The 26,340-nt window shown below is 40.1% G+C and overlaps 1 protein-coding gene across 6 annotated transcripts in view; it reads left to right on the top strand.

Moving 5' to 3' along the window:
* The window catches only part of Txndc16 (thioredoxin domain containing 16), a 94,845-nt gene extending 68,727 nt beyond the window's left edge, over positions 1–26,118 (top strand). For 5 of the 6 annotated variants that reach the window (XM_050162439.1, XM_050162437.1, XM_050162436.1 and 2 more), the window contains 4 exons: positions 76–214; positions 2,515–2,675; positions 4,041–4,231; positions 9,993–12,158. In XM_050162439.1, coding sequence (XP_050018396.1) covers positions 76–214; positions 2,515–2,675; positions 4,041–4,231; positions 9,993–10,258 — 757 coding nt within the window. In that variant the 3' untranslated portion in view covers positions 10,259–12,158. Of the gene's footprint in view, positions 1–75; positions 215–2,514; positions 2,676–4,040; positions 4,232–9,992; positions 12,159–25,884 lie in introns of those variants that run through there. The other variant, XM_050162440.1, reaches the window with a different exon arrangement.
* The last annotated feature ends 222 nt before the right edge of the window (positions 26,119–26,340 follow it).

The raw sequence follows: 26,340 nt of genomic DNA, 5'->3' as shown, positions 1-26,340 counted from the left end.
GCTGGGCTGGTTCTTCATGTTTTTGGTGACTTGATATGTTTTGGTTGTGAATTTTAATAGTATATTTCTCCATAGGTCAAATAAATATGGGGCACCTCTCCCAGCCATGCTGCTGGCCAGACCCAGAGAAGGCAGAATAGAGAGTGTCCCGTTAGCCAGCACCTCAGTGCAAGACATGGCTCAGATCCTAGCAAATGCACCACTGGAAGCATTTGTGAGTATATTGTTTAGAATAAGGAAGTTATTTGAAGTAAAATCCACATTGATAAATGGTAATATATTAGTATACACATTTTCAGCTTTTGGAGGCACTGGGGTGTCATGTTCTGTGGGTGAATACTGTTTGGTTGGTTTTGCTGTTCATTGATTATGTACACAGCTTTTCGTGTTTGCTGCTAAAAGTTTACCTGGCTTTCTGGGGCCGAAGTATCCAATGTAGTGTGAACCTTGTCCTAATGCAGATGGACTAGAGATGCAGACTTTCTGGTTGCAAATTCCTCCGAGTTTTATTGGCTCTGTGGTGCCTTTGCTGCGCCCAGTTTCTTATGTGTGAGGTGCAGACTCTCTAGGGGTTCCACTGAATGGCAGAGGAATGCCACTTTGTAGAGGGCTTCTGGCAGATGTTCAGCAAGTATCAGCTACGGTTACAATCTGTACAGCTTTAAAATGCCAGAAGACTACTGAGATGCTCCTTTGTGCTCCCATGGTTACACTTGCCGCTTGCCTTCCCTACACTGACGTCCTTCAGCTCCCTGATGTCCCGCATGTAGCCTTAGCAGCTCTCTGCCTGTTCTTTACTATCTCTCAGTTCCCCCACCGTGTCTTTTTGACAGGTAGGCTTCCTTACAGTCAAACATGAAAAGCGCTCAAGGATCACAGCAGTTTCCATACCTTTCTCTTCTAATGTATAAACTCTGTGTCGGCAGGAAAGTTTCTTAAGAAGCACCTAGCATCATGTTTCAAGATTCCTAGTTCTTAGTAAATGAGTTGAGTGGAAGTCATGATCCTCATCTCATGTTTCTGGGGCTCAGTGAGATCTGTTCGCGTTTAGGAGGGGAATGTGTCACGTGTAAAAGATAGACAGGAGTTAGCGCAGAAAGCCGGCCTAGTGGATTTGAAAAAACAGACCTAGTATTTAGCTTGCAGTATAGGAAAATGTAGGATGATGATTTTAAATATGAAGAGAAAGGGTGGAAGAGAAACGATTGGCAGAGGGAAGGTAATTTGAGAACTAAATAGGGAAAGGCATATGTCAGCTTGATGTTTGAAGATGAAGTAATACTGTACAAAGGTCATTGGCATCAGCTAAAATGTCAGGTTGTTAATGAGAGTTTCTGGTGACCCAGTGAAGGAGGAAGCTGGTAGGCAGTATGCCTCTTTGGGGTTAAGCTTCCTGTCCCACTGAGCCTCTGGGAACATTTCCATCTGATGGGAGATGATGTTTCTAGCTCACAGGTGCCTCCAGGGGGCTCAGTGCTACAGCGCTGGATTCACGGCAGGATGTTCTCCTAAAACAGTACTAAAAATGGTGGAAGATTAGGTTACTTTCTCCTTACTAAATTCCTTTTCTCTCCGTCTCTTTAAATTCAGAAGAGGTCAGATTGGCTTTGGGGTTTGTTTTAGCACAACCTTAATTATTTTAATCTTCCAAAATATTCCTGTTTGGAAAAAGTAATCTAATCATGGATAGTGGGGAAAAGGTTATAATTTTAACGTTTAGCTTATGTTTTTTTTTCTTTGTAAATTCTGATTTTAATTTTGGCATAATAGTGATTTATTATAATTTAGCCCTTCAAAGTATACTTTTGTGTTTAATAAACCCCTGGATCACACAAGGTAGTGGCCTTCGCTTCATACACCTGGCTGCTGTTGCGTTGGAGGCAATGAGTTCCGTCCTGGGGATTGTAGGATCTAGGCTGCAAATCAAGTTTCAGGGGTTCGGTCCACTATCATCATGGTGGAGAGCATGGTGGCATGCAGGCAGACCTGATGCTGGGACTGAGAGACCTTACATCCTTATATAGACAGGCATCGAGAAGTCCACTTTAGCTTATGTTTTAACCAGAAAACTTTACTAGAGGGGAGTATGAAAGAGTTTTGCTTATTAAGCGTGTATTAGCTAATCTGGATTCAGAGTTCAGCATGAATTATTATAGAGGCATCAGCTAATGTGTCCTCTTTTTGTTTTTTTAGACAGGGTTTCTCTGTGTAGCCCTTGCTGTCCTGGAACTCACTTTGCAGACCAGGCTGGCCTTGCTTGATATGTTCTTAAAGCTAATATGTTCTTAAGGTCTGTTAGTAATTTTATTTTGACTATAATTCATTACCATGAGGTAGGATTGAATTTGAAGTGCTTAAGATTTACTTACTGTGGTCAAATCTCTGAATGAAGATGTTTTAATTACATTTTATGAGCTGAAATCACATGAATGATTTGAGCATTGGCTTATACTTTTTGTTGTATCGTGCCCATGAATTTTGTTTGAGGGATTTCAGATGCTTCTTCTTTAACAGCCAGAAATCACTGTGGAAAATCTTCCCGCATACTTAAGACTTCAGAGACCATTGCTTATCTTGTTCAGCGATGGCAGCATAAACACTCAGTATAGAAGCACAGCTCTGGTACTGATGAGACAGAAGCAGCTGGACTCATTTACCCCTTGCTGGCTAAATTTGTAAGTATGTGTTGATGAGTTTGTTTTGACTTAGGAGGTAAAGGGTGGGGAAGCCTATGGTGTGGTTTGTTGCACACCTGTAATCACAGCACTCATGAGTTCAAGGCCACTCTGAGCTACACAAAGGAAATACAGTTATTACATTTTCATTAGGAAATAAAATCCCATAACCTTGGTAGTTAACATGGGACCAAATTTATTATCATGATATTTTCATAACTAACTTTTTCAGGTAAGTTTCAAGATGACCTTGTTTAGACTTGACTGTTATTCAAAAATAGTTGTAGGCAATATTTTTCTGATTTTAAAAGTAGTTGATGTCGAGCCGGGCGGTGGTGGCGCACGCCTTTAATCCCAGCACTCGGGAGGCAGAGGCAGGCGGATCTCTGTGAGTTCGAGGCCAGCCTGGTCTACAAGAGCTAGTTCCAGGACAGGCTCCAAAACCACAGAGAAACCCTGTCTCAAAAAACTAAAAAAAAAAAAAAAAAAAGTAGTTGATGTCTATTAAAAACAATGGCAAATAAGAAAGCAATCTTTGTGATATTTACAAACTTCAGTTTGCTTAAAGTCACCCCAGAGCATTAGAGAAGGGTTTCACTCAGTGCATCCCTAAGTGGTATTTTTTGGCATGTTTTCTAGAATGACTGGTGTTTTATTAAATGTCTGTAAATACAGTTCACATGTGCACACATGATCCTTGAGATATGCTTTCTTTTTTTTAAAAAACTTGCTTGAAAAGCCGCAAAAATGTGGCAATGCACATTTTTGTTGTGAAGTCTTATTAGCATCTCACTCTTGAGGCAAGTTTGCCTAGGTAACTACCACTGTAGATACCTAAAGTGTTTTCTGTCTTGTGAAACCTGCTGCATTAGGAAGCTGGACATGTTTAATGTGTAGTTCCTTGTAGGAACATAGCTATTCTCTTAGCTCTTTAATATGCAATTAACCTCCCCCCCATTCCCGAGGAAAGGCACATTTTTAGGGGAAAGAAGTCTTTGTAAAAGGGAGCATCCTGTTATAGTTATGTAACAGGTTAGTTTGGGGCTGACACACAATGAAGTACTTAGCTAAACTTCTAAGGGGAATCTATTGTCTCAAGCCTGTGTTGATAAGGCTTTGGGTTCTTGAGTTTCATGGAAAGTCACTGGCTGTCTTTTTTTCCTCCCATGATAGACTGCCCCATGTCACAAAAATTTTTAAAGGAATTTGATTACTAATTTAATAGTAGACTTCTTGGTCTTGGAGAAATCTTTTCATAAGCTTACAGACAGGCTAATAATTGAAGTTTACTGTTCTATAAATGATTATTATTATCTCTTTGTCACAGAAGGAATAATTGACATATTCAATCCTCCCTTCTTGCAGAAAGAATACTCCAGTGGGGAGGGGAATCTTGAAGGCATATTTTGGTTCTCTGCCCCCACTTCCTCAGCTGCTTTTGGTGAATCTGCATTCAGGAGGCCAAGTGTATGCATTTCCTTCACCTCAATCTATAACGGAACAAAACCTGAGATTGTGGCTTAGAAAATTAGGAGCGAGCCTAGAAAATCCTATCAGTAAGTTTTCTGTTTTCTTCAGTACACTTAATTCTGTATTTTGTTGCATAGATTTTTTTAATGTTAATCATAGCTAATAAAGATGAGAATGAGTAAGGTTGTAATGTTTTTATTACTGTATAAGTATTAATGTATTGGTTGCACACCATAGTGAACAGATGTGAACAGTCTGAGTCCCTGGGTCCCGAATGGAGACCTCTGCCTCACCTACTAAGGCCTCTTTCTTTAGGATTCTGATTTGTTAAGTCCATGTTGCTTGTGTACATTGCCAGTGTCTTCAGACATGTGAATCTCGTAATAAATCTACTTTAAAAAATTGTCATATTGGGAACACTGACCTGCCAAAGTCAAATCCATCGTGCCACCTCCATAGTCTTTAAATTGCAGGTGTCACAGGACAGTGTGCACACAGTCTTTTCTTGTGCATGAAATTTGTTGTTTTTCTATAGCTGTAAGAAAATACCTAGTTTTATAGGAAGTGAGTTGCTGTAGAATATTATTTTCAGGTGTGTTGCTTTTGTTTACGCTGCATTTAACTCTGTGAAGCTGTGATTCTTTGCCTGTCTAAAACACCTGATGGCCTAATAAAGAGCTGAACGGCCAGTAGTGAGGCCGGAGAAAGAACAGGCGGGGCTGGTAGGCAGAGAGTATAAATAGAAGTAGAAATCTGGGAGGAAAAAAAAGGAGGAGCAAGAGAGATCAAGGAGGACGTTAGTGGTCAGCTACACAGCCAGCCACAGTAAGAGTAAAAGTAAGGTATACAGAAATAGAGAAAGATAAAAAGATGTCTTTTGCAAAAGATAGATGGGATAATTTAAGGTAAGATGACATTAGATGTCTTCCTTAACTGTCTGCACCTCATTGAGATAGGATCTCTCCTTGATCCCAGAGCTTATTATTCTGACTAGTCTAGCCAGCTTGCCTTAGGATTCCCTTTCTGTGCCTTCTAAGTCTTGGGATTATAGACAGTCACCAGGTCTGTCCACCTTTGATGTTAGTCCAAAGAGACTCTGACCATTGAGCACTCTACCCAGCCCCAGGGACAATTTTAAAAACTGGCAAATGGAAATCTCTATATTTATGATGTGCATGATATTTTAATATATACATGTATTGGGGAATGATTAAATCAAGCCAATTAACATTTGTTACCTCACACACTTATTATTATTTTTTTTGTGATGAGATCATTTCAAATCTACTGTTTGGACTGGAGAGATGGCTTACCAGGTAAAACAGGCTTGAGGACAGGAGTCTGGACCCACAATACTTTCATAAACACTGGGCAGGTGAGGCTGCCTGTCTGAAAGACCGGCACACAGGAGGCAGAGGTGGGGGATCCCTACAGCAAACTGGCTAACTAGGCTAACTGCAAGCTCTGCGTTCACGCAGGAGGCTGCCTCAAAATTTAAGGTGGACAAAGACTCAGGTCAACCTGTGGTCTCCATGTGTACACACATGTGCACATGTACCTGCATACACAGACAGACATATACACATGTAAACGCACAGCCTTGCACAGTGCGTGCATATATACATGCAGAAAAGAGAAAAGTCTACTGTTAGGAATTTTCATGTTTGTGTTTTCTGAGAGTCTGGCATCCTTTCTGTGCAGTTTTTAATGTCTTTACCACCTCACCTAGTGAGGGTCTCCATCATTTCTGTGTCTCTGTGTTTCTGTTAAGTTACTCCTGCAGCATATAAGACTTAATGGCACACCCCTGTGTGTTGTGTCCCTCTGTGCTAGCCAGACTGGACACTCTTTGTTAGGCCTCTGCTAACCATGCTTTGAGAGAGGCTCAGAAGCTGAGCCAGTTGTAGTAACATTCTGGGAATACAGTGAATATTCCCAGAGTGACCTGCACCACAGGTGCGATTGTGGCCACTGGCCATTTTTTACTGAAAGTTGGTATGTAAGTTTGTCCAGTCCCTCAGTCTTTCTTTGCCCTGGTATGGGAAGATTATTATGCTTTTGTTACTTTAAGGATTGACCAAATAATGTCTGGCATATAATAAAGGGTCAAGAAGTGTTTACTACTGTTCTTTATGTCCTTAATAACTTCATGAATAATGTATCAGCCACATGATCAGAGAACAGATTTGTTTTCAATTGAAAACATTAAGACCTTTCTATATTTCCCTGAGCAATAATTAGCAGCATTGAAATGTCAAGCTCCGGGGGTTAGCCTTTAAAACTTGCATGTTTCTTCCCCTTAAACTAGACTTTCCTTAAAGACACTTCAATAAACATTTAAGTGATATTGCCACTGCACATAGTCACTCTTACCCTTGCCTGTTCATTTCATCCAGATAAGAATTTCATCCATTGGTCACTTTGTAATATAGTAATTTATCAGTACATGTTTGAAGCCTGAATTCCACGAGTAACATAATTTAATGTCCCCGTGATGTGCCGAGATTGGTATAGTTGAGTAGGAGAAATTGTCTGTCAGCAGATGTAGACGCACAGCATATGAGCAGTGCAGATTTTTGTTTGAGTTTTCCAGCTCTAATAAACTGTTCTTCATTTGTACTCTGAACCTTACAAAGGTGATTGCTTGATTTGTAGGAGATGTGCAAGTTTGTATTTTTAGAGCATTTATTATTTTTGCATGTAACATCATATAAATTCTCTTATCACAACTTATTTCTAAAAGCTTAATTCTTATGCTTACTTAGTTTCTTTCTCAAAAATATTTTAATTAGGCCAACTAAATTTTTAGTAAACTTTTTGGTTAGCTAATGTAGCTCATAAGTTATCCACTTTAATCAGTTTTCCTCATCTAAGGATCAGCATTTTATTGTTTAAAATATTTCATACAATGTATTTTGATCATACTTTTCCTTCAACTTTTCCCAGATTCTTTTAACTCCCTACCCACCTAACTTCATATTAATTTTCTTTCTAAAAAAAGTAAAAGACAAACCCATCCATCCAACCAACAAGCAACAATAACAACAAAATGAAAATCAAAACAGACTAAAAAGAACAAAACCAAAGTAACCAGTCAAACAAAAAAATACCAAAACAACCACTCACAAAACAAATAACAACGGAAGACCGTGGAGACCCCTTTGTTATGGACAGTTACTCCTGGGCATGGGCCTGCTGTGGAGCGTGGTGGGTAGACTTAGTGACTCTCCACTGGAGAACACTGATCTTCCCTTGCTCAGGAGGTTTCTACTGCAGATAGCTTCTGGACTAGGGATAGACCTTTGTGTCCACACCCCTTCTCTCTGCTGGGGTTTTGCCTGGTTTAGACTCACGGGGGCCTCTGCGTGCTGTCCCAGTCTCTGTGACCTCACCCATGTACCAGGCCTATTGTGTCTGGAAGATGCTATTTCCTTGACTCATCCCTCCCCTCTGGCTCTTACAGTCTTTCTGACTCCTCTTCTGCATAGATTAGTGAGCATCAAGGGGATGAAGTTGATAAAGACATCCCTTTTAGGGCTAAGTTCTCCAAAGTCTGTCATTCTCTATACAGTATGACCAGTATTTGAAAACAGTGTGAAGATCACTGCATGGCATTCACCTAAGGGAAATTAACTAATCGCTGTGTATTTATAGTTCAGTTGACTCCGTGGCACTTTAAAATTATTACTGTCTATAATTAACTTTAAAAAAATGGACTTGTTTTCATAAAGTGTATGGAAAGGATGTTAACCTAAAAACAGAAAATGCTTCAAGATTAAGGCATTACTAGTATGAGCAATAATGTTAAATATATTCGAAGGTATTTTTCTCTGGAATTAGTCATAGAAATAGTTACTTTTCAGAGCCAGCGAGATGGTTCACTTGGTGAAGTGCTTGCTGTGGAAGCCAACAGCCTGAGTGTGGTCTAAAAGAGCAGATCAGCTCTGTGGAACCTGCTCAGTCAATGAGCTCTGGGTGCAGTAAATAAGGTGGGAGTGATGGAGGAAGACACTGTGGACACCATGGCTTACGTGTGGCCTCCACGTCCCCCTTTAATCCCAGCACTTGGGAAGCAGAGGCAGGAACATCTCTGTGAACTTAAGGCCAGAGTGTTTCAGGACAGCCAAAGCTATACTGTGAGATCTCTCTGTCACAAAATAAGTAAGATTAAGACAGGATGTTTTTTAGGACAAGACTGGAGTGGGTGATGTTTGTAATTTTAAAGGTTTAATCTACAATTTTAAGATGTTAGTCTTCTAAACGGATATGATGGATTGTATGTATGGATGATTTCTTATTTATTACTTTTTTGTGGAATATTCACCAGAGAAGACTGCCCAGATGTGGATTTAAACTAGTAGAAAGTCTTTATTAGCTGACTAGTGACTACACTGGGTAGGATCCCAGTGCAGCACTGTGCATCACTGAGCCTTTCTCAGGGTGAGCTTTTAAGGACACAAACCATATTCTGGGTTGACATACTTCAGTTAACAAGAACAATTAGCCCGACATGGAACTACAGAAGTCAAAAAGCAAGGTTATTACATTTAGAGACTTTCCAGAACTATGGACTAGTCCTTTGTTTTAGTTTTGGCAGGTGGTGCTGTCTACATACTGAGTTTTACAGCCTTATTTCCGTCATAGAGTCAGTTGTGCTGAGGTCTTGGGGCCCTAAGTCTGGGGTCCTGTTACAACTATGTGTAAGTGTGTGCACAGGTGCGCATCTGAGTATGAATGTACACTATGTGCGTGCAACAGCCCTCAGAAACCAGAAGAGGGGTTGGGTTCCCCAGAACTGGAGTTACTAGCAGCTGTGAATCACCCAGTGTGGGCACTGGGAACTGGAACCCAGGCCATCTGCAAGAGCAGCAAGTGAACTTAACCACTGAGTCATCTCCCCATTCCTGGATGATTGCTTTATAAGTGACTATTTTCTTCTGCTCAATTTTATAAATTGTTTTTCTTAAAGCTTTTTTTGGGGGGGGGTGATTTTTGGAGATAGGGTTTCTCTGTGAAACCCTGGCTGTCTTGGAACTCACTCTGTAGACCAGGTTGGTCTACAGCTCCCAGAGTCTGCCTGCCTCTGCCTCCTGAGTGCTGGGGTTAAAGGTGTGCACTAACATGCCTGGTTCTTTAATTCAACTATAACTAGTTTTAATTGTAGTATACCTCTCTTGCTATGGTTTGTCTACATTAAAACACAGATTGAAATTTGATCAACATTTGGCCATATTGGAGGGTGGGTCCTAGTAAGTGGCGTTGTATTATAAGGGGGAACCTTCATGAATCAGTTAATGCCTTTCATTAGATTAGCTCCTCTAGGAATTGGACCCTCCTTTCTCTCCTATACCCATCCGCTATACCCACAGTTAAATTAAAGCTTTATGATGTCCTCTCCAGATGCTGTTCCTGATGGAACTTCCCAGACTCTAGAACCATGAGCCCAAATAAACTTTTGTTTTGTAAATGATTCAGACTCAACTATTCTGTTATAACATCAACAACTACAACAGCAGCAGCAAAACAAAGTAAGACATGTACTAACTGCATGGCATCTGAAATTCGTCATATTGAGCCTCATTCTTGTCTATTCAATTCAGCCAGACTTTTCCAATTTGCCTTTGTTTCAGGGATTTTGGAATTCTAGCATGCTGACATTGTGTCCAACGCTAGCTATTTAGTCCAATCCCTGGAGTTGACACTGCACTTCCCACATGGATTTGATGAGTGATGCTAATGAGGGCCTCCTACAAATATGCATTTCAAAATAAAGCACTTTGTAGCTATATTTATACAGTGATTTCATCTCTGTTAATCGTTGACACTCTGGTTGTTTCTTCCTTCCAGCAACTTTATCTGCTCAGGAATGGAAACCTCCTCTTCCAGCTTTTGATTTTCTAAGTATGATGGATGCTCCTACGTCTCAGCCTCCCACAAAGAAAGTTCTGGAGTGTATGAAAGAAAAGGGGGTGCAGGAGAGTGCTGAGCAGCCCCAGGGAGCTCCGTCGACAACCAGAAGAGGACCGGCTGAAGTGCTCAGAATAAAGCACTGGAACAAGAGTAACTGGCGGAAGGAAGCAGAGGAGTCTTCGCAGCACCACAAGGAGTTATGATCGGACCTCCTGACCTCTCTCTGTGGCTCAAGAAACTCAAGGTTCATTCTGTTAAGAATAATACTAACCCATGTCTAGTCTAGACAAGCGCCATTCAGTGGGTTGTGCTACAAATAACATACATAAAGTTTCTTAGTAGCTACACTTTAAAACCATAAGATGAGCAGGTAAAATGGATTTAAAATGTATTTCATCCGGTAAGTAAGCTCAGCTAGCTTTATATGAGAATGTCGAGAGATTTACTTTTTTTCACATGAATTCTTCAAGATGCAGTGCGTTTTGTACTTAATGCCACTGCTCACTATAGAGAGCTGTGTTTCGAATGCTTGTTTGTCCCAGCTGGTACATGACTGTTGTATTGGGCAGCTCCTAGCAGACAAACACCAGGGTCATCCTCCTAGTTCTAGCCGTGATGTGTATTTGAATCAGAACTGGGATGTAGCTCTACTGAATCACCATTGACTCTACAGTGAAATCATAGCTGGCAGTTGTATTTATTTTCTTGTAGTCATGTCAAAACCATTGCTTTTCAGTTCTGCTCATCGGGATATTTGTCAATGTGAAGAGACAGTTTTAGTATCATAACTTAGGGATGCTACTGACAGGTTGGGGTGCTCTTCAGCACTCTGCATTGGATAGCTTCCCCCATCAAAGAATTGTCTTTCCCATAGTGCCAGGAGTGCCAAGGCTTCATAATCCTGTGTCCACTTATCCTGTAGCACTGTGGATCCCAATATCTTCTTAATCTGCCCAGTTACTATGGTATATTAAAAATTAGTGGCTGTCTTATGCTGATTATTAAAAATTAATTTCTTAAAGGTTTATTTATTTGTATTTTATGAGTACGAGTGGTTGGCCTACATGCACATAAATGCCCTACATGCATGCCTGTTGCCCACAGAGGTCAGAGAGGGCATTGGATCCCTGGGGACTGGACTGGAGTTATGGATAAGTTGTGAGTTGTCATGTGGATACTGGGAACCAAACTGAGTTCTCTCTTCAAGAACAGCCAGTGCTCTTACTTGCTGAACCATTTCTCCAGCCCCAATTTTTATACTTTCTAGAAGCAATAAAATTCCACAAAAGCCGGGCGGTGGTAGCGCACGCCTTTAATCCCAGCACTAGGGAGGCAGAGGCAGGTGGATTTCTGTGAGTTTGAGGCCAGCCTGGTCTACAAGAGCAAGTTCCAGGACAGGCTCCAAAAGCTACAAAGAAACCCTGTCTCGAAAAATCAAAAAAAAAAAAAAAGTTTCCACAAAAGGGCGTAGAATATATGTAAAACTGTGTGTGTATCTCTGCGTGTATCCGTAAAAATGCATTTTATTCTCTGTGTGCTTCTCTTTGTGAACATATGCATGCACTTTAAATCTCTGTTGCAACTTCCTGTATATATCTATATCTGTCTATCTACATATATACACACACTTGCATTATAAGGTAGTCTTAAATGAGCTCTTATCTCTGTAAATTATATTGCTATGGTTCAGATTAAACAAATTAAATATCTTCCATCTTCTATCAAGAAAAGAGACTGCCTTGTCTGAGTCATGCCTTTTGAAATCTACCCTTCTTAGTTCTTAGCCTGGGACAGAGCATCTGGTCTTCTCTGGGCTATAAGACTTGCCTTTATGATGAGAGTACAGGACTATACAGCAGTTAATTGTTCATCTGAAACCACACGCCATTGGGCTGATGTGTTTGTAGTGGATCTGGCTCGCTGTTACACTGCACATCCTCTGAGGTGTTTGTTGAAAACAGGAATCGGTGACTGGCTGTATTTCTCTTCGTGGGTTATCTTGTTTGTTACATTTTCTACATGTATGACTAAAAGTACAAATGAGTTTCATAACTTGAATTTCACAGTTAAGTTTCAATAAACCTGTACAGTGTTTGACTGTAACATACTTGGTTTGCTGCTTTCATCATCTTTGCTTGACTTTCCCAGGAGCCTGGTGTGCCCTGCTCCTGCCATTCAGTCTCATTGATTTATTTCTGATGAAGAAGGTGTGTGTGTGTGAACTCTTAATATCATTCTGATCATTGAGATGCTACGTTAACTGAACACACAAAAACATGCTCGTTCACGATGTAGCTGTACTTTGACACCCATCAGTACACTCCCCTTTGTGATTTAGCAATCTCAGACTGTCTTCATGTGCTCCCTGTGGTCTCTCCTTTTTCTCTTGGACCATTTACCTTTTATTGGCCTAGTATCTTGGGTTCCAAGTATCAGAATCTCAGCTTTGACTGATGTAAGCAAACAGGAGTACTGGGAGCAGAAGGAGAGAGAGCATGAGCAAGGAACTCAGGACCGCGAGGGGGGCACACACACACTGAGACAATGGGGATGTTCTATCGGGAACTCACCAAGGCCAGCTGGCCTGGGTCTGAAAAAGCCTGGGTTAAAACAGGTCTCGCTGAATATAGCGGACAAGGAGGACTACTGAGAACTCAAGAACAATGGCAATGGGTTTTTGATCCTACTGCACCTATTGGTTTTGTGGGAGCCTAGGCAGTTTGGATGTTCACCTTACTAGACCTGGATGGAGGTGGGTGGTCCTTGGACTTCCCACAGGGCAGGGAACCCTGATTGCTCTTTGTGCTGACGAGGGAGGGGGACTTGATTGGGGGAGGGGGAGGGAAAGGGGAGGCGGCGGTGGGGAAGAGACAGAAATCTTTAATAAATAAATAAATAAATAAATAAATAAATAAATAAATAAATAAATAAATAAATAAATAAATAGAAATCCAACTTTAAACCTTGGTGGTATGATAGGATGTAGGGAGTTATTTGTGTGGGATCATTTGTGACTTGCGCCTTCATCTGGCGCCATAAATAAATAAATAAATAGAAATCCAACTTTAAACCTTGGTGGTATGATAGGATGTAGGGAGTTATTTGTGTGGGATCATTTGTGACTTGCGCCTTCATCTGGCGCCCATGTAACAGAATGTGAACTTAATTATTGGGCTTTTTTTTGTGTGTGGGTGCCTGTCTCCCTCACTGCAATTTCTTTTAGTGGAATTCAAGGCATTGTATGTATAGATCAGAGCAATTCAAATAAATGGATTAATGAGAAAAAAAACAGGAGTACTGGGTACTCACAGAATCTAATATAAAATTAAACAGGTCTTGAGAAGGCAAGCGCAGTTCTGGGAACTGTGTGGGGGGAGCTCATGCATCCTAGTGGCTCAACAGGTTTTCCATTTCCTAAGCTCAGGAGCGCCGAGGACAGGCCTTAAATGAGAATGGCCCTGATTGGCTTATGTTCTTGACTGCTTAGTCATCAGGTGTTAGATTGTTTGGGAAAGATTAGGTGTGTCCTTGCTGGAGGAAATGTATCACTCAGGATGGGCTTTGAGGTTTTAAAAGTCCACACCATGCCCAGTCTGCCTCTCTCTGTTTCTCTGTCTCATATCTACGAAGTGGGATCCTATAGAAAAGTCTTTCCTGTCCATGATGTTTCTTTGAGAAAAAGTAATGCTGGTGTGTGATACCTGAAAATAATACTAACATGGCCTGCTACTAAATTATTGACTAAGCAGATAGTTCACACATCATCTCATTTTAGAGTTTATTTAGGTTCTAACATGTCACATTTTGTTAAACCTTTAAAAACTACTAAGATATGTTAATAAAATCCTGCCCAAGATTTAGTTTGAAGAACCTTCGATCAAGTCCTCACATAGACTTTAAGAGTCATTAAAAACATAGGGAGATTGCAGAATCCAGATCCAGTGAAATATCCCAGACCACCCTCTTGATTTCAAATAGGCAAAACTTCACGTTAGCCTTTTAATCAAATACAGTCCTCATTTCCTCTGGCACTCCACAAAGCCTGGGTTTTCTGTTTCCTTTGTGGATATCATGTAAAGCTATGAAGGCTACCTTTGGAGAATTAATTTTCCTCACGTTTGAGCTTAATTCATTTTTAGAAATACAATGTAACAAACAACCCTATTCTTGGTGCCATGGATTCCCTGAAGGTCTGCTTTGTTGTGCTGAAGTGACAGATGTGCTTAAATATAACCAAAGCTACCACGTGGGACTCTAAAACCATCCCAGTCCTACATGCGTGGTATCAACAGGTGAGCATGTGTGACCAGATCCTCATTCGGTTCCATAAGAGGCCATTCTTCCTTAAGATACATTCTTAGGAGAGGGAGTTGTTTGAACATATCTTTATATATATAAAATAAACATGTGATTTAAAAGGAAGTGTTTTATGTTTTGTAAACAGAATTGGGAAACCTGAATGTCTAGAGCCACCTGCGAGATCTAGCCAGCACAGCAGACTAGTTAGAGAACAGATTTGAATTCAGATGGAAGAATCATCAAGATAACTAGCTGAGTTCTGCTTTGACCTGATTGTAACTGTGCCCAGATTCTCCCCTCTTGGATTATGAAAGTATATAACTTCTTTTTAACTATCTCAAAGGGGTTATAGTTAAGAGACTTTGGGTTTTTATTTATTTATCTGTTTTGTTTTTTCTTTTGTTCTTTGAGACACAGTTTCTCTGTAGCTTTGGAGCCCGTTCTGGAACTAGCTCTTGTAGACCAGGCTGGCCTCGAACTCACAGAGATCTGCCCGCCTCTCCCTCCTGAGTGCGGGATTAAAGGCATGTGCCACCATCACCCACCTGAGACTAGGTTTTTAAAGAGAACTGGAACTTTTAAATCCTTGGAATGTTTTAAAGGCTGCAGGAATTTTAAAATTGGACTGTATTTTATAAATGATGATAATAAAATGAGATCTAGGGGGCAAACAAGGAAGGAAAGGTTGGTTGTATTTTAAAGTGATGTTTCTCAGAGCTCAGGGAACCCCACCAAAGAAGAGGCAGAAAGAATGTAAGAGCCAGAGGAATGGAGGACCCCAGAAGAACATGGCCCTCTAGATCAACTGAGCAATGCTCATATGAACTCACGGAGACTGAAGCAGCAAATTTCATGATTTTATTTTTTTAAACAGTAGAGTAATATTCCATTGTGTAAATGTACCGCATTTTCTTTGTTTACCCATCCATTGATGGACATCCAGGTTGTTTCTGATTTCTGGTTATTAAAAATAGAGCAGCAATGAACATGGTTGAGCAAGTGCCCCTGTAGTAGGATGTAGAGTCCTTTGGGTATATGCCCAAGAGTGGTATAGCTGGATCTTGAAGTAGATCAATTCCCATCTTCCTGAGGAACAGGCCACACTGGTTTCCACATTGTCTGTGGTTCCACCAACAATGGATAAGTTTTCCTCTTACTCCACATCCTTGCCAGCATGAGCTTTCATTTGTTTTATTGATCTTGACCATTCTGACAGGTGTAAGATGGAATCTCAGATAGTTAAGATGGAATCTCAGATAGTTTTGATTTGCATTTTCCTGATGTTGAATATTTCTTTAAGTGCTTCTCAGCCACTTGAGTTTTCTATTTTGAGAGTTCTGTTTAGATCTATACCCCATTTTCAAATTGTGTTATTTGTTTTTTTGATAGCCAGGTGTTTTAGTTCTTTGTATATTTTGGTTATTAGGTCTTCATCAGAGGTGTAATTGGTAAAAAAAAAAAAATTTCCCCTTTTGTAGGCTGCCGCTTTGTGGTGGTGTTCTTTGTAGTGCAGAAGCTTTTCAGTGTCTCAAGGTCCCAGTTATTAACTGTTGCTCTTAGCACCTGTGCTAATGGTGTTCTGTTAAGAAAGTCTTCTCCTATGTCAGTGAGTTCAAGGCTGTTTCACATTTTTCGATCAGATGCATCTGGCCTTGTGTTGAGGTGTTTGATCCATTTGGAATTATTTGTTGCATCATGACAAATGTGGATCTTTTTGCATTCTTCTATATTTAGCCATCCAATTTGACCAACACCACTTGACCAACATCATTTGTTGAAGATGTTGTATTTCTTTCTAGTGTGTATTTATGGTATCAAAAATCCCTGATTTCTTTGTGAGACTGTCATTTGTAGATAGGAGGGCTACTAATTTTTGTATATTAATTTTGCATTCCACTAATTTGCTGAAAGTGTTTATCAGCTGTAAGAGTTTCCTGTGGAATTTTTAGGCTCAGTTATATAAACTATCATATCATTTGCAATTAAAGATACTTTGACTTCTTCCTTTTCTGTTTGTGTCTTCTTGATCTCCCCCTTGCCTTCTTATTGCTCTAGCTAAGACTTCTAGTACTATATTGAATAGGTATGGAGATATTGGACAGCTTTGTCTTGGCACTGATTTTAGTAAAATTGCTTTGAGTTTCTTGCCATTTAAGTTGATGTTGATGCTATAAATTGCCTTTATTATGTTGAGACATGTCACTTGTATCCCAAATCTCTCCAGAATTTTATGCTCAAGGGGTGTTGGATTTTATAAAAGGCCTTTTCTGCATTTAATAATATAGTCATGTTGGGGCTGGAGAGATGGCTCAGTGGTTAAGATCATTGCCTGCTCTTTCAAAGGTCCTGAGTTCAATTCCTGGCAATCACATGGTGGCTCACAACCATCTGTAATGAGGCCTGGTGCCCTCTTCTGGCCTGCAGACATACACATAGACAGAATATTGTATACACAATAAATAAATAAATAAATAAATATTTAAAAAATAATATGGTCATGTTGTTTTTTTATCAGTTAGTTTATATGGGGTTACAGTTATTGATTTTCATATATTGAACCATTCCTGCATCTCTGGGATGAAGCCTACTTGATCATGACAGATGATCTTTTTGATGTGTTCTTGGATTTGGTTTGCTAGTATTTTATTGAGAATTTTTCCATCTATATTCATAATGGAAATTGGTTTATCATTGTCTTTGGTGGTTCTTTATGTGGTCTAAGTATTAGGATGACTGTGCCTCTTTGAAAGAATTGGGCAGTGTTCCTTTTGCTTCTATTTTGTGGAATAACTTGAATATTGGCATTAACTCTTCTTTGAAAGTCTGGTAGAATCCTGAGCTAAAATCGCTGCTCCTGAGCGGTTTTTTTTGGGGGGGGGGCTTTTTAATGACTGCTTCTATTTCACTAGGGGTTATAGGCCTATTTAAATGGCTTATCTGGTCTTGATCCAATTCTCGCAGGTGGTATGTATTGAGAAAGTTATCCATTTCTTTAAGGGTTTTCCTTTTTGGTAGAGTACAGGTTTATAAAGTATATCCTTAAGATTCTCTCAATTTCGTTGGTGTTTCCTGTGATATCCCACTTCTCATTTCCAGTTTTGTTAATTTTTGTCTCCTCTATGATTTTTAGTTAATTTGGCTGAAGGTTTGTAACTCTTATTTTCTCAAAGAAACAACTCTTCATTACATTGATTCTTTGTATCTTTTGTTTGCTTGTTTGTTTCTATTTTATTGATTTCAGGCCTGAGTTTTGTTGTTTCTTGCAATCTACTCCTTTTGGGTGTGATTTCTTCTCTTTGTTTTAGAGCTCTCAGGTGTGCTGTTAAGTTACTAGTGTGAGAGCTCTTTAGTTTTTTATGTAAGTACTTAGTGCCATGAACTTAACTCTTAGAACCTCCCTCATTGTGTTCCACAAGTTTGAGTATGTTGTGTTTTCATTTTCAATAAGTTCTACAAAGTTTTAAAGTTCTGTCCTCATTTCTGTCTTGACACATTTTTCATTCAGTAGAGAGTTTTCAGTTTCCCTAAGCTTGTAAGCTTTCTGTTGTTGATATCCAGTTTTAATGTGTGGTGGTCAGACAGGATGCATGGTGTTATTTCATTTTTCTTGTATTTCTCGAGCCTTGCTTTGTGTGCAAGCATTTGATCGATTATGGAGAAAGTTCCAGAGGTAATGAGAAGAAGGTATTTATGTGTGTTTGGTTGAAATGTTCTATAAATATCTGTTCGGTCCATTCAGTCTATGACATCAGTTAGCACCAATATTTCTCTGTTTGGTTTTTGTCTGGATGACTTGTCTGTTGGGGAGAGTGGGATCTCTCACTATTATTCTCTTATTATCCATATGTAAGATCAATATATGTTTTAAGCCGTAGTGGTGTTTCTTTTATTAACTTGGGTGCCCCTGTGTTCGGTACAGAGATGTTAAGAATTGCAATGTCCTCTTGGTGGATTTTTTCTTTGATGAGTGTAGTGCCCTTCCCTATCTCTGCTGATTAGTTTTGCTTTGAAGTTGATTTTCTGAGATATTAAATGGCTACACTGGCTTGTTTCTTGAGTGTGTTTGCTTGAACTATCTTTTTCCATCCTTTTACCCTGAGGCGAAGTTTATCCTTGATGTTAGTTAAGGTGTGCTCCTTGGTTGCAGCACAAAGATGGATCCTGTTTTTGCAGTTGCTCTGTTAGTCTGTATCTTTTCACTGGGTAGTTGAGACCATTGGTGTTGAGAGTTATCATTGAACAGTGTTTCTTGATTTCTGTTATTTTGTTCCTTTTTGTAAAAATATTAATTTTGTTTTTTTGGGAACTGGTGTTTTGCCTGCATGTATGTCTCTATTAGGGTGTCAGATCTTGGAGTTACAAACACTTGTGAGCTGCCATGTAGGTGCTGGGAATTGAACCCAGGTCCTTTGGAAGAATAGTCAGTATTTTTAACCACTGAGCCATCACTCCAGCCCTGTTATTTTGTTCTCGTTGTATGTTTTTCCTCCTTCTTTGATTTGCTGGTCTGATATTATTTATTCCTTGTGTTTTCTTTAGTGAGGTTAACCTCTTCAGCCTTCTGCATTTGTAGATAAGTACTACTTAAATTTGATTTTATCATGGAATGTCTTTCTTTCTTCATCTATTGTGATTGAATGTTTTGCTGCGTATAGTAGTCTAGACTGATATCTGTGGTCTCTTCAAGTTTGTAGAATGTCTTTGTAGCCCCTTCTGTCTTTCAGTCTCCATTGGGAAGTCAGGTTATTATTCTTATAGGTCTGCCTTTATATGTTACTTCTTCTTTTTCCCTTGCACCTTTAAGATTTTTTTTCACCTTTAAGATTTTTAATTTTTATATACATTTAGTATTTTGGTTATTATGTGCTGAAGGGGATTTTATTTATGACTTCATCTATTTGGTGCTCTGTATGTTTCTTGTACCTTGGTATGCACCTCTTTCTTTAGGCTAGGGGAATTACTTGTATAATTTTGTTGAAAATATTTCCTGTGCCTTTGACCTGTTTTTTCCTAATGTCCCAGATTTCCTGTATGTTTTGTGCTAGGTTTTTTTTTTTTTAAATAACATTTTCTTTGACCTAGGTATCCATTTCTTCTACCTTGTCTTTAATGCCCAAGACTCTCTCTCCCATCTCTTGTATTCTATTGGTAAGACTTGCCTCAGAAATTCCCTTTTTGAGTTCCTAAATTTTCATACCCAAACTTTCCTCAGTTCCGGATTTCTCTATTGATTCTATTTCCACTTTCATATCTTGAACTGTTTTCTTCATTTCCTCCCACTGTTTACATTTTTGTAGATTTCTTTCATTTTCTTTTAAGGAACCTTTATCACATTCATGAAGGTGATGTGAGGTCCCTGCCTGTGCTTCAGCCATGTTGCTTTTCTCAGGGTCTACTATAGGAGGGTTGCTGGGCTCTAGTGGTGATGATTGTCCTGACAGTTTTGATTATGTTTTTACACTGGCACCCAGGCATCTGGTGTTGGGAAGATTGTAATTCTAGGTGCTGATCTCTGTTCTTATCTTTGTTGGGTGCATCTTTTGTTACTTGGTTTCTGTTGTCTTTCTGGTTCTTAGGAGAGTTGTTGGCTATGTGTTGTCTAGTAGTGAATGCTTCTGGGATCCTGACAGGTGTGGCCACTGAGAGCTCCAGGTAGCATGTATTCCTAGGTATTGGGAGCTGACACTTAGGAATGGAAATGGACTAGAAGTAGGTGCTGAGAGAGTTCAGAGGAGGGAAGAGAACAGGGTGTTCCACGGGGATCTGCCTAGCCCCCTGGAACTGGGATATGGACTGAGGAGGGCGGTAGCGGGTAGTCTGCTACAGAACTGGGGATCAGACTGGGGGATTGGAATTGGAGGAGAGGAGGGAGAGCTGACGATCTGCAGTAACCTTCCCTGCTTCCCTGGTCTGTGTGGCTAGCAGGTTCCCAGGGAGTGCTTGCTGGAGATGGTGCTAGGGTACGGGAAGTGAAGGACAGGAAGGCTGGAGAAGATCTGAGAACAGCACAGAGGGAGGGGAGGCCGCCGCAGCTGATCTATTACAGAGCTGGGATGAGACTAGGAGATTGGAGGAATGAAGGGCGAGGTGAAGATCTATAGTTAGCCTAACTGCTTCCCCAGCGATTGATGGAGGAGAACTGGTCCCACTGGACGGTGTCTCCCCTGTGTAGGCGATCCTGGGTCCTCTGAAGAAGGTAACTGAGCAAGCCAGAGGAAGCCAGCTGGCAAGCAGCATTCCTCCACGGTCTCTGCTTCAGTTCTGGCCTCGGGTTCCTGCCTTAATTTCCCTTGATTTAGGACTGCAAACTGTAGCGTGAAATAATCTCTTTATCCTTTATCACAGCAACAAAAGTAAACGTGGACAGATGTTTTGCTTATGTTTGCTCAGTGTCTGGGGACAACTCAAGTGACTCTGCAGAGAACAAGGAAACCCTTGTGTTTCCTTCCTGCTCACCAGATGAATGGAGTCCTGCTTTTCCCACTTAGAAATAAAAATATGGCTCACACAAAATAAATTAGAAACTATATTTACAAATACCATAATCAATTATCTGATGTTTTATTTTTAGATTATACCATAAATTCATTTCTATCTTCTATCAACAAATAAATGCTGTAGTATTTATAACTGTTGGACCCTGAGCTAAGTGCTATGAACATAGAATTAAACCAGGAATCAGCCATTATCTACAGGCCTACTGTGTGTGAGGAAGAGTAACATAGAAAACACTCTTCCTTTGTGGGCTCTCATGGAGAGTTACCTAGAATAGTGGGGGCTGCTAGGAGGCACCTAAGTCAGCTTATAGGATGGAAACCTCTTTAGAGGTGAAGATACTTGAGCTGGAATTTGAAGTATAACTTACCAAAGGAACGTCCAAGGATAGGAGCATAGGCATTGTCACGGAGATGATGAAGAACACGACGCCTGCAGAAATAGGCAGCAGCTCTATAAGGAATGAAAGGGATTTAGAGAAAAGTCTAGAAGGTCGGAGGGGAACAGAAGCAGAACACAAGTGCTGTTGGATTAATGAGTTGGTCTCTGGACTGTAGGTTATAAATCAGGGTTATACTCATCAGTGATTGTGCATCCGACTCGAAGGGTAGAAAAGTTAAATTCAGATGTTTCTAGTTTGATAAAAGAGAAAAAGCAAGCATTTATGATGGATTGCTTTTCAAGCTCATGGTCCTTACCCCAGAGACTACTCCAGTTATGTTAGACTGGAAGACTCTCTCTACCAGCCCCCTGCCTACATTAGTTTAAGTAGATTAAATCCTCGAGAGATGCAATGTTGTAGCGGATGCTTTATCCTGGAAACCAGAATGAATCAGATACTCTCTAGGGTAGAAGTCATTTCCTGCAGCAAGTTTTCCAGGCTATTAGAATATCATATTTTTTTCCGCTGAAGTATAAAATATCCAAAATGGGAACTCATCAAGTCTCCTGAGCACCACAGTTATTACAGTTCCAGGAAGCAACTATAGCATAAGAAGGCCAGATGGATTTACACCGCATTGTCCTTTCTTTGGTTTGCTTCAAAGTGTGCCATTGTTTCTGATGTTTCCTAGAAGAAGGAGTCTTTTGAGACACAGTTCCCACAATGCTTCTTAGTATGATTCAAGAAGTCATGGAGAGCAAACTATTTTAAAACACAATAAAAACATTTATCTGTTAGTTGGTTTAAAACCCCTTCTTGTAGTTTACATATTAATTTAACCCATTTCTATTAATCTGTATATATCTCGATGTGGCTGTGGCTTACTGTCTAAAGTTCCAGTGTCTATCTAGCTATATGGCTTCTCTCTAACTCCTCTTCCTCCTTTTCCCCAGCATTCTGTTTAGTTTTCCCTGCCTAGCTCTGTTCTCCTTTAGCTCTGCTATAGGCCCAAAGCAGTTCCTTTATTAACCAGTGATATTCACAGCGTGCAGAGGGGAATCCCACATCAATAGGTGGTGGCGATTGATGTCACAAAATGTCATTTAGCAATTTCCCTTCAGAAGTAATACTTGAAAGGTAGCGATGAAATGATACTTAATGGTCAGAAGTTTCTTTTTGGTAGCATTGCACAGGGCAGTGGAAAAGAAGACAGACATGATAACAGTGTGGTTGTCATGTTGTGCATGTAATGTTTTTGTTTCTGTGCATGGAAAGTGGCAAAGCACAGATGAAGCAGACAGGAGAAAGCAAGTTTCCCCCGTTTTTAAGAAGGTTAGATGGAAGAAACCTGTTTGAAGCTACCTGATGGAGGACAAATCACTGATAGTTTTCATCCAACCAGTTGTAGTCCATGCTTAGATCGAGCACTGAACATTTTAGAAAAGTTGGGGAAGATGTGAGTGCTAGGCATGTCCATTTCTCTACTAACTATCCTGAAACTCAGTATAGAATTTACCTAAGATGTTCTGCAAATATGTGGAAGAATCCATCCATCCATGACTAAGTGATAAATGTTAAGGATATAGAAGAATCTGAAATACAGAAGGAAGGAAGTTCTAGAAGCCTGAAAGCAAGCCTTGGCTGTGGACTTGAGCTCATGATAGTGAATGTCTTAGTTAGGGTTTCTGTTGCTGTGAAAGAGACACCCTGACCGCAGCAACTCTTATAAAGGAAAACATTTAATTCTGCTGATTTGTAGTTTCAGAGGTTTAGTCCATTATCATCATGGCAGGACATGATGGCATGCAGGCAGACATGGTGCTAGAGAAGGAGCTGAGAGTTCTTCATCTTGATCCACAGGAAACAGGAAGTGAACTGTGACACTGAATGTAGCTTGAGCATAAGAGACCTCAAAGCCCATCTCCACAGTGACACACTTCCTCCAACAAAGCCACACGCACTCCAACAGGGCCACACTTCCTAATAGTGCCACTCCCTTTGGGGGCCATTTTCTTTCAAACCACCACAGTGATGAAACATTTGTTATTTGGTTTTTTTGTCAGCAAGAAAACCCTGAGCTATGGTTATAGAATTTTGTCTTTTGGACTTAAAACTATGAGTTCCCAAATTTTTATTTTTCAGAAATCAAAGGCAATTTTCATCCTTAGTCAGACTTTTAAAAATAACACTTTCTATCCTTTATTCAGACCCACTGCAGTTGTATTTACCTACACAGGATCGAACCCTCATCATTTCATCATGCGTGGGAGAGGGTCCCATGAGGGCCTGCCCTTCTGTGATGGACTATGATCAGTTACTGAGTGCTGGAAGAGGAGGTGCCATTTTCTCCAGTGGTCTAGCAGATAAGCTGCTCACATTCCAGTAAATAGACCCCCTTCTGTGCTGATGCAAGCAAGAACAAACTCAGTAGGTCCAAAAGCTCCAGACATTAAAGTAATATGGGACTAGCTAGAAAAAAAAAAAAGGAGGGTAAGGGAGTGTAGGGGGTGGGGTGAAATCTCATCCTGTACAAGTTTATCATCGTGTGTGGAATTTGTCAGAACTTTTCACACTCTAGGATTCGAGGCAGGCCTCTCATGTTCTTAGTCTTGTAGATTGCTCACCACTGCAGACACACAACCAGCTTTTGAGACATCTTTCATCTGCATGTTCTGACACACCCCCAGTTAACCCCCTGGTTCCCACTGAGCACTTCTCTGATTCAGACTTTCTCATCCCAATGCACCTTTCCAGGTGAAAACACTTTTGTGTTATAAACATGAACTCAACAATTCACAGTGGTCTTTCTCTTGTGGGGCATATGGCATGAGTTACCGTTCTGAAAATAGGTGCAAAATCACACACTATTGGTGCTTCTCCAAGCTTCAATTTCAGTTCATATAAACAAGTCAAGGCTAGCGTTAAGAACCTTTCTTCCTTTCTGTAGAACTAAAATTTGAATGTAGTGTCTTGTCCATGCTAAGCAAGTACTTTACCCTTGAGCTATATCTCCAGCCTGAGAACATATTTTAAAATTATATTTCAGTCTGAACAGGTGTTCCAAGTTCCTGCTGCCATTAATATTAATGACTTCTCCATGATGAGAGACTGTACTGTCCAACTACGAACCAAAATGAACTCTTTCCTTAAAAATTCATACGTATATGCACACACACACATACACACACACACGTTTCGTGGATTCAAGGCTATCATTGAGTTCTGTGTAGCTGGGGTGACCTTGGCTTTATGATCTTCCTTTCTCTACCCTTCACATTCTGGGGTGAAAGGTGTGAACCCCATGCCCAGTCTATAGGTGCTGGAGATCCAGGCTTCCAGGCTAAAGGTTTGTATGTACTTGGCAAACACTCTTCCACCTGAGGCATGTCCTCTGCCTACAACGCACAGTAGAACTCATGGACAAAACTACTCATGCACAGTGATTGCTCTCCTCTTTCTCCTCAGATTTATTAACAAACATATCAAGAGAAATTGAGTTCAGTGTTGGTGGGAAAGAATTTCAGAGTTATTTCTAGTAATTCCCTTGCTCCCTTAATGGACAAACATGAGATACATTTTTTTCAAATATGTGTAACAGATTGTATTTTGCTAACACTTGCTCTAATCCTAACTTCATAAAATAGAAGCTTTCTATCCCCACTGGTAATACAGAACATCAAGAGGTCAGGCTCCCTTCAGTGCTATTGGTCTGTCCTCCCAACAACAGTCTACAGATTTTGTCAACTACAGAAAATAATGATTTGTATGGTGTGTGTGTGTGTGAGAGAGAGAGAGAGAGAGAGAGAGAGAGAGAGAGAGAGAGAGAGAGAGAATATGCTGGAGATTGTACCTTTGTACGTGTTAGGCACAAGTTATCCACCATTGAATTATACTCCCAGCTTCCAATAATCTTTAAACTTTTTTAACCTTTTTTTTTGAATGTATGGATATTTTGCCTGTGTATATGTCTGTATACCACATGCGTGTGTTGCTTGTAGAGACCAGAAGAGGGTGTTGGATCTCCTGGGACTTAAGTTTCAGATGGTTGTGAGCCACTATTTGGGTGTTGGGAATCGAATCCAGGTCTTCTGGAAGAGCAGTTAGTGATCTCTCTAGCCTCCAGCCTCTTAACTTACATTTTCTTTTGCTGTTAATAGGGTCTTACGCCATAGTCCAGGTTGTTCTCACGCTTGTTATCCTTTTTGCCTTGGTTTTCCAAGTGCTGGGATTATAGGCATGCACTACCATGACTGGCTCTCAGGTGTCTTTTGTTTATTTTTAAATTTCTCGTTTTATATGCATGGTTGTTTTGCCTGCACTTATGTCTGTGTACCATACGCATGCAGTGCCTGTGGAGGCCAGCAGAGGGACTTGAATTACAGATGGTTAAAAGAGGCCATGTGGGTACTAGGAATTGAACCTGTGTCCTTTGAAAGAACAGTCTGTGCTCTTAACTAACAAGTCATTTATCCAGCCCTCCAATGTCTTTTAAAGATAGACTTTTTTACATTTGGTGATGTATTTCAGCTCACACATCATGCTTTCTGAATGAATGGTCAGATGGATAAATAATCTGTAATATACATGTGTGATAGGCAGTTGAATAAATGAAACTTTAAGTTGAAAATTTTTTGTACCATTTTTTTTTTAAAGGAATTGGTTGCTGGAGAGATGGCTCAGTAGCTAGAATGCATTTTGAGGACCTGAGTTCAGTTCTCAGCACTTATATCAGATGACTTTCAAACTCCTGTAACTCCAGCTCCAGGGGCTCTGACACCTTCTTCTGGATTCTACAGGCACCTGCATCCAGATCTGCACATCACCTACAAGAATACACAATTAAAAACAAAAAGAAATCTTAAATTAAAAATTTCTTTCTGAATGAAACCCTAATTGTTTAATATTTTGGGATTTAATTTTATATTTCTTCTAAGGAAAGATATAGTCTTAACAACAAATAACATTCAAAAATATGTATTTGTGTAAATTCTGTACATGTTGGTACAGTTTCAGAGCTTGGCTAGGTATGAGTGTATGTACGTGTAGTGCTTATCTTTGCCTGTGAATGTGTTTTTGCATGTGTCCCTAGGATGAATTGATTTAGTAAAC

The sequence above is a fragment of the Alexandromys fortis genome, unplaced genomic scaffold (genome assembly GCF_014885135.2).
Source record: "Alexandromys fortis isolate MF-2015 unplaced genomic scaffold, M_Fortis_MF-2015_v1.1 scaffold_130, whole genome shotgun sequence".
NCBI classification, from domain to species: domain Eukaryota; kingdom Metazoa; phylum Chordata; class Mammalia; order Rodentia; family Cricetidae; genus Alexandromys; species Alexandromys fortis.
Note: the sequence above shows the minus strand (reverse complement) of the source record. Positions and strands in the feature narration are given on the sequence as shown.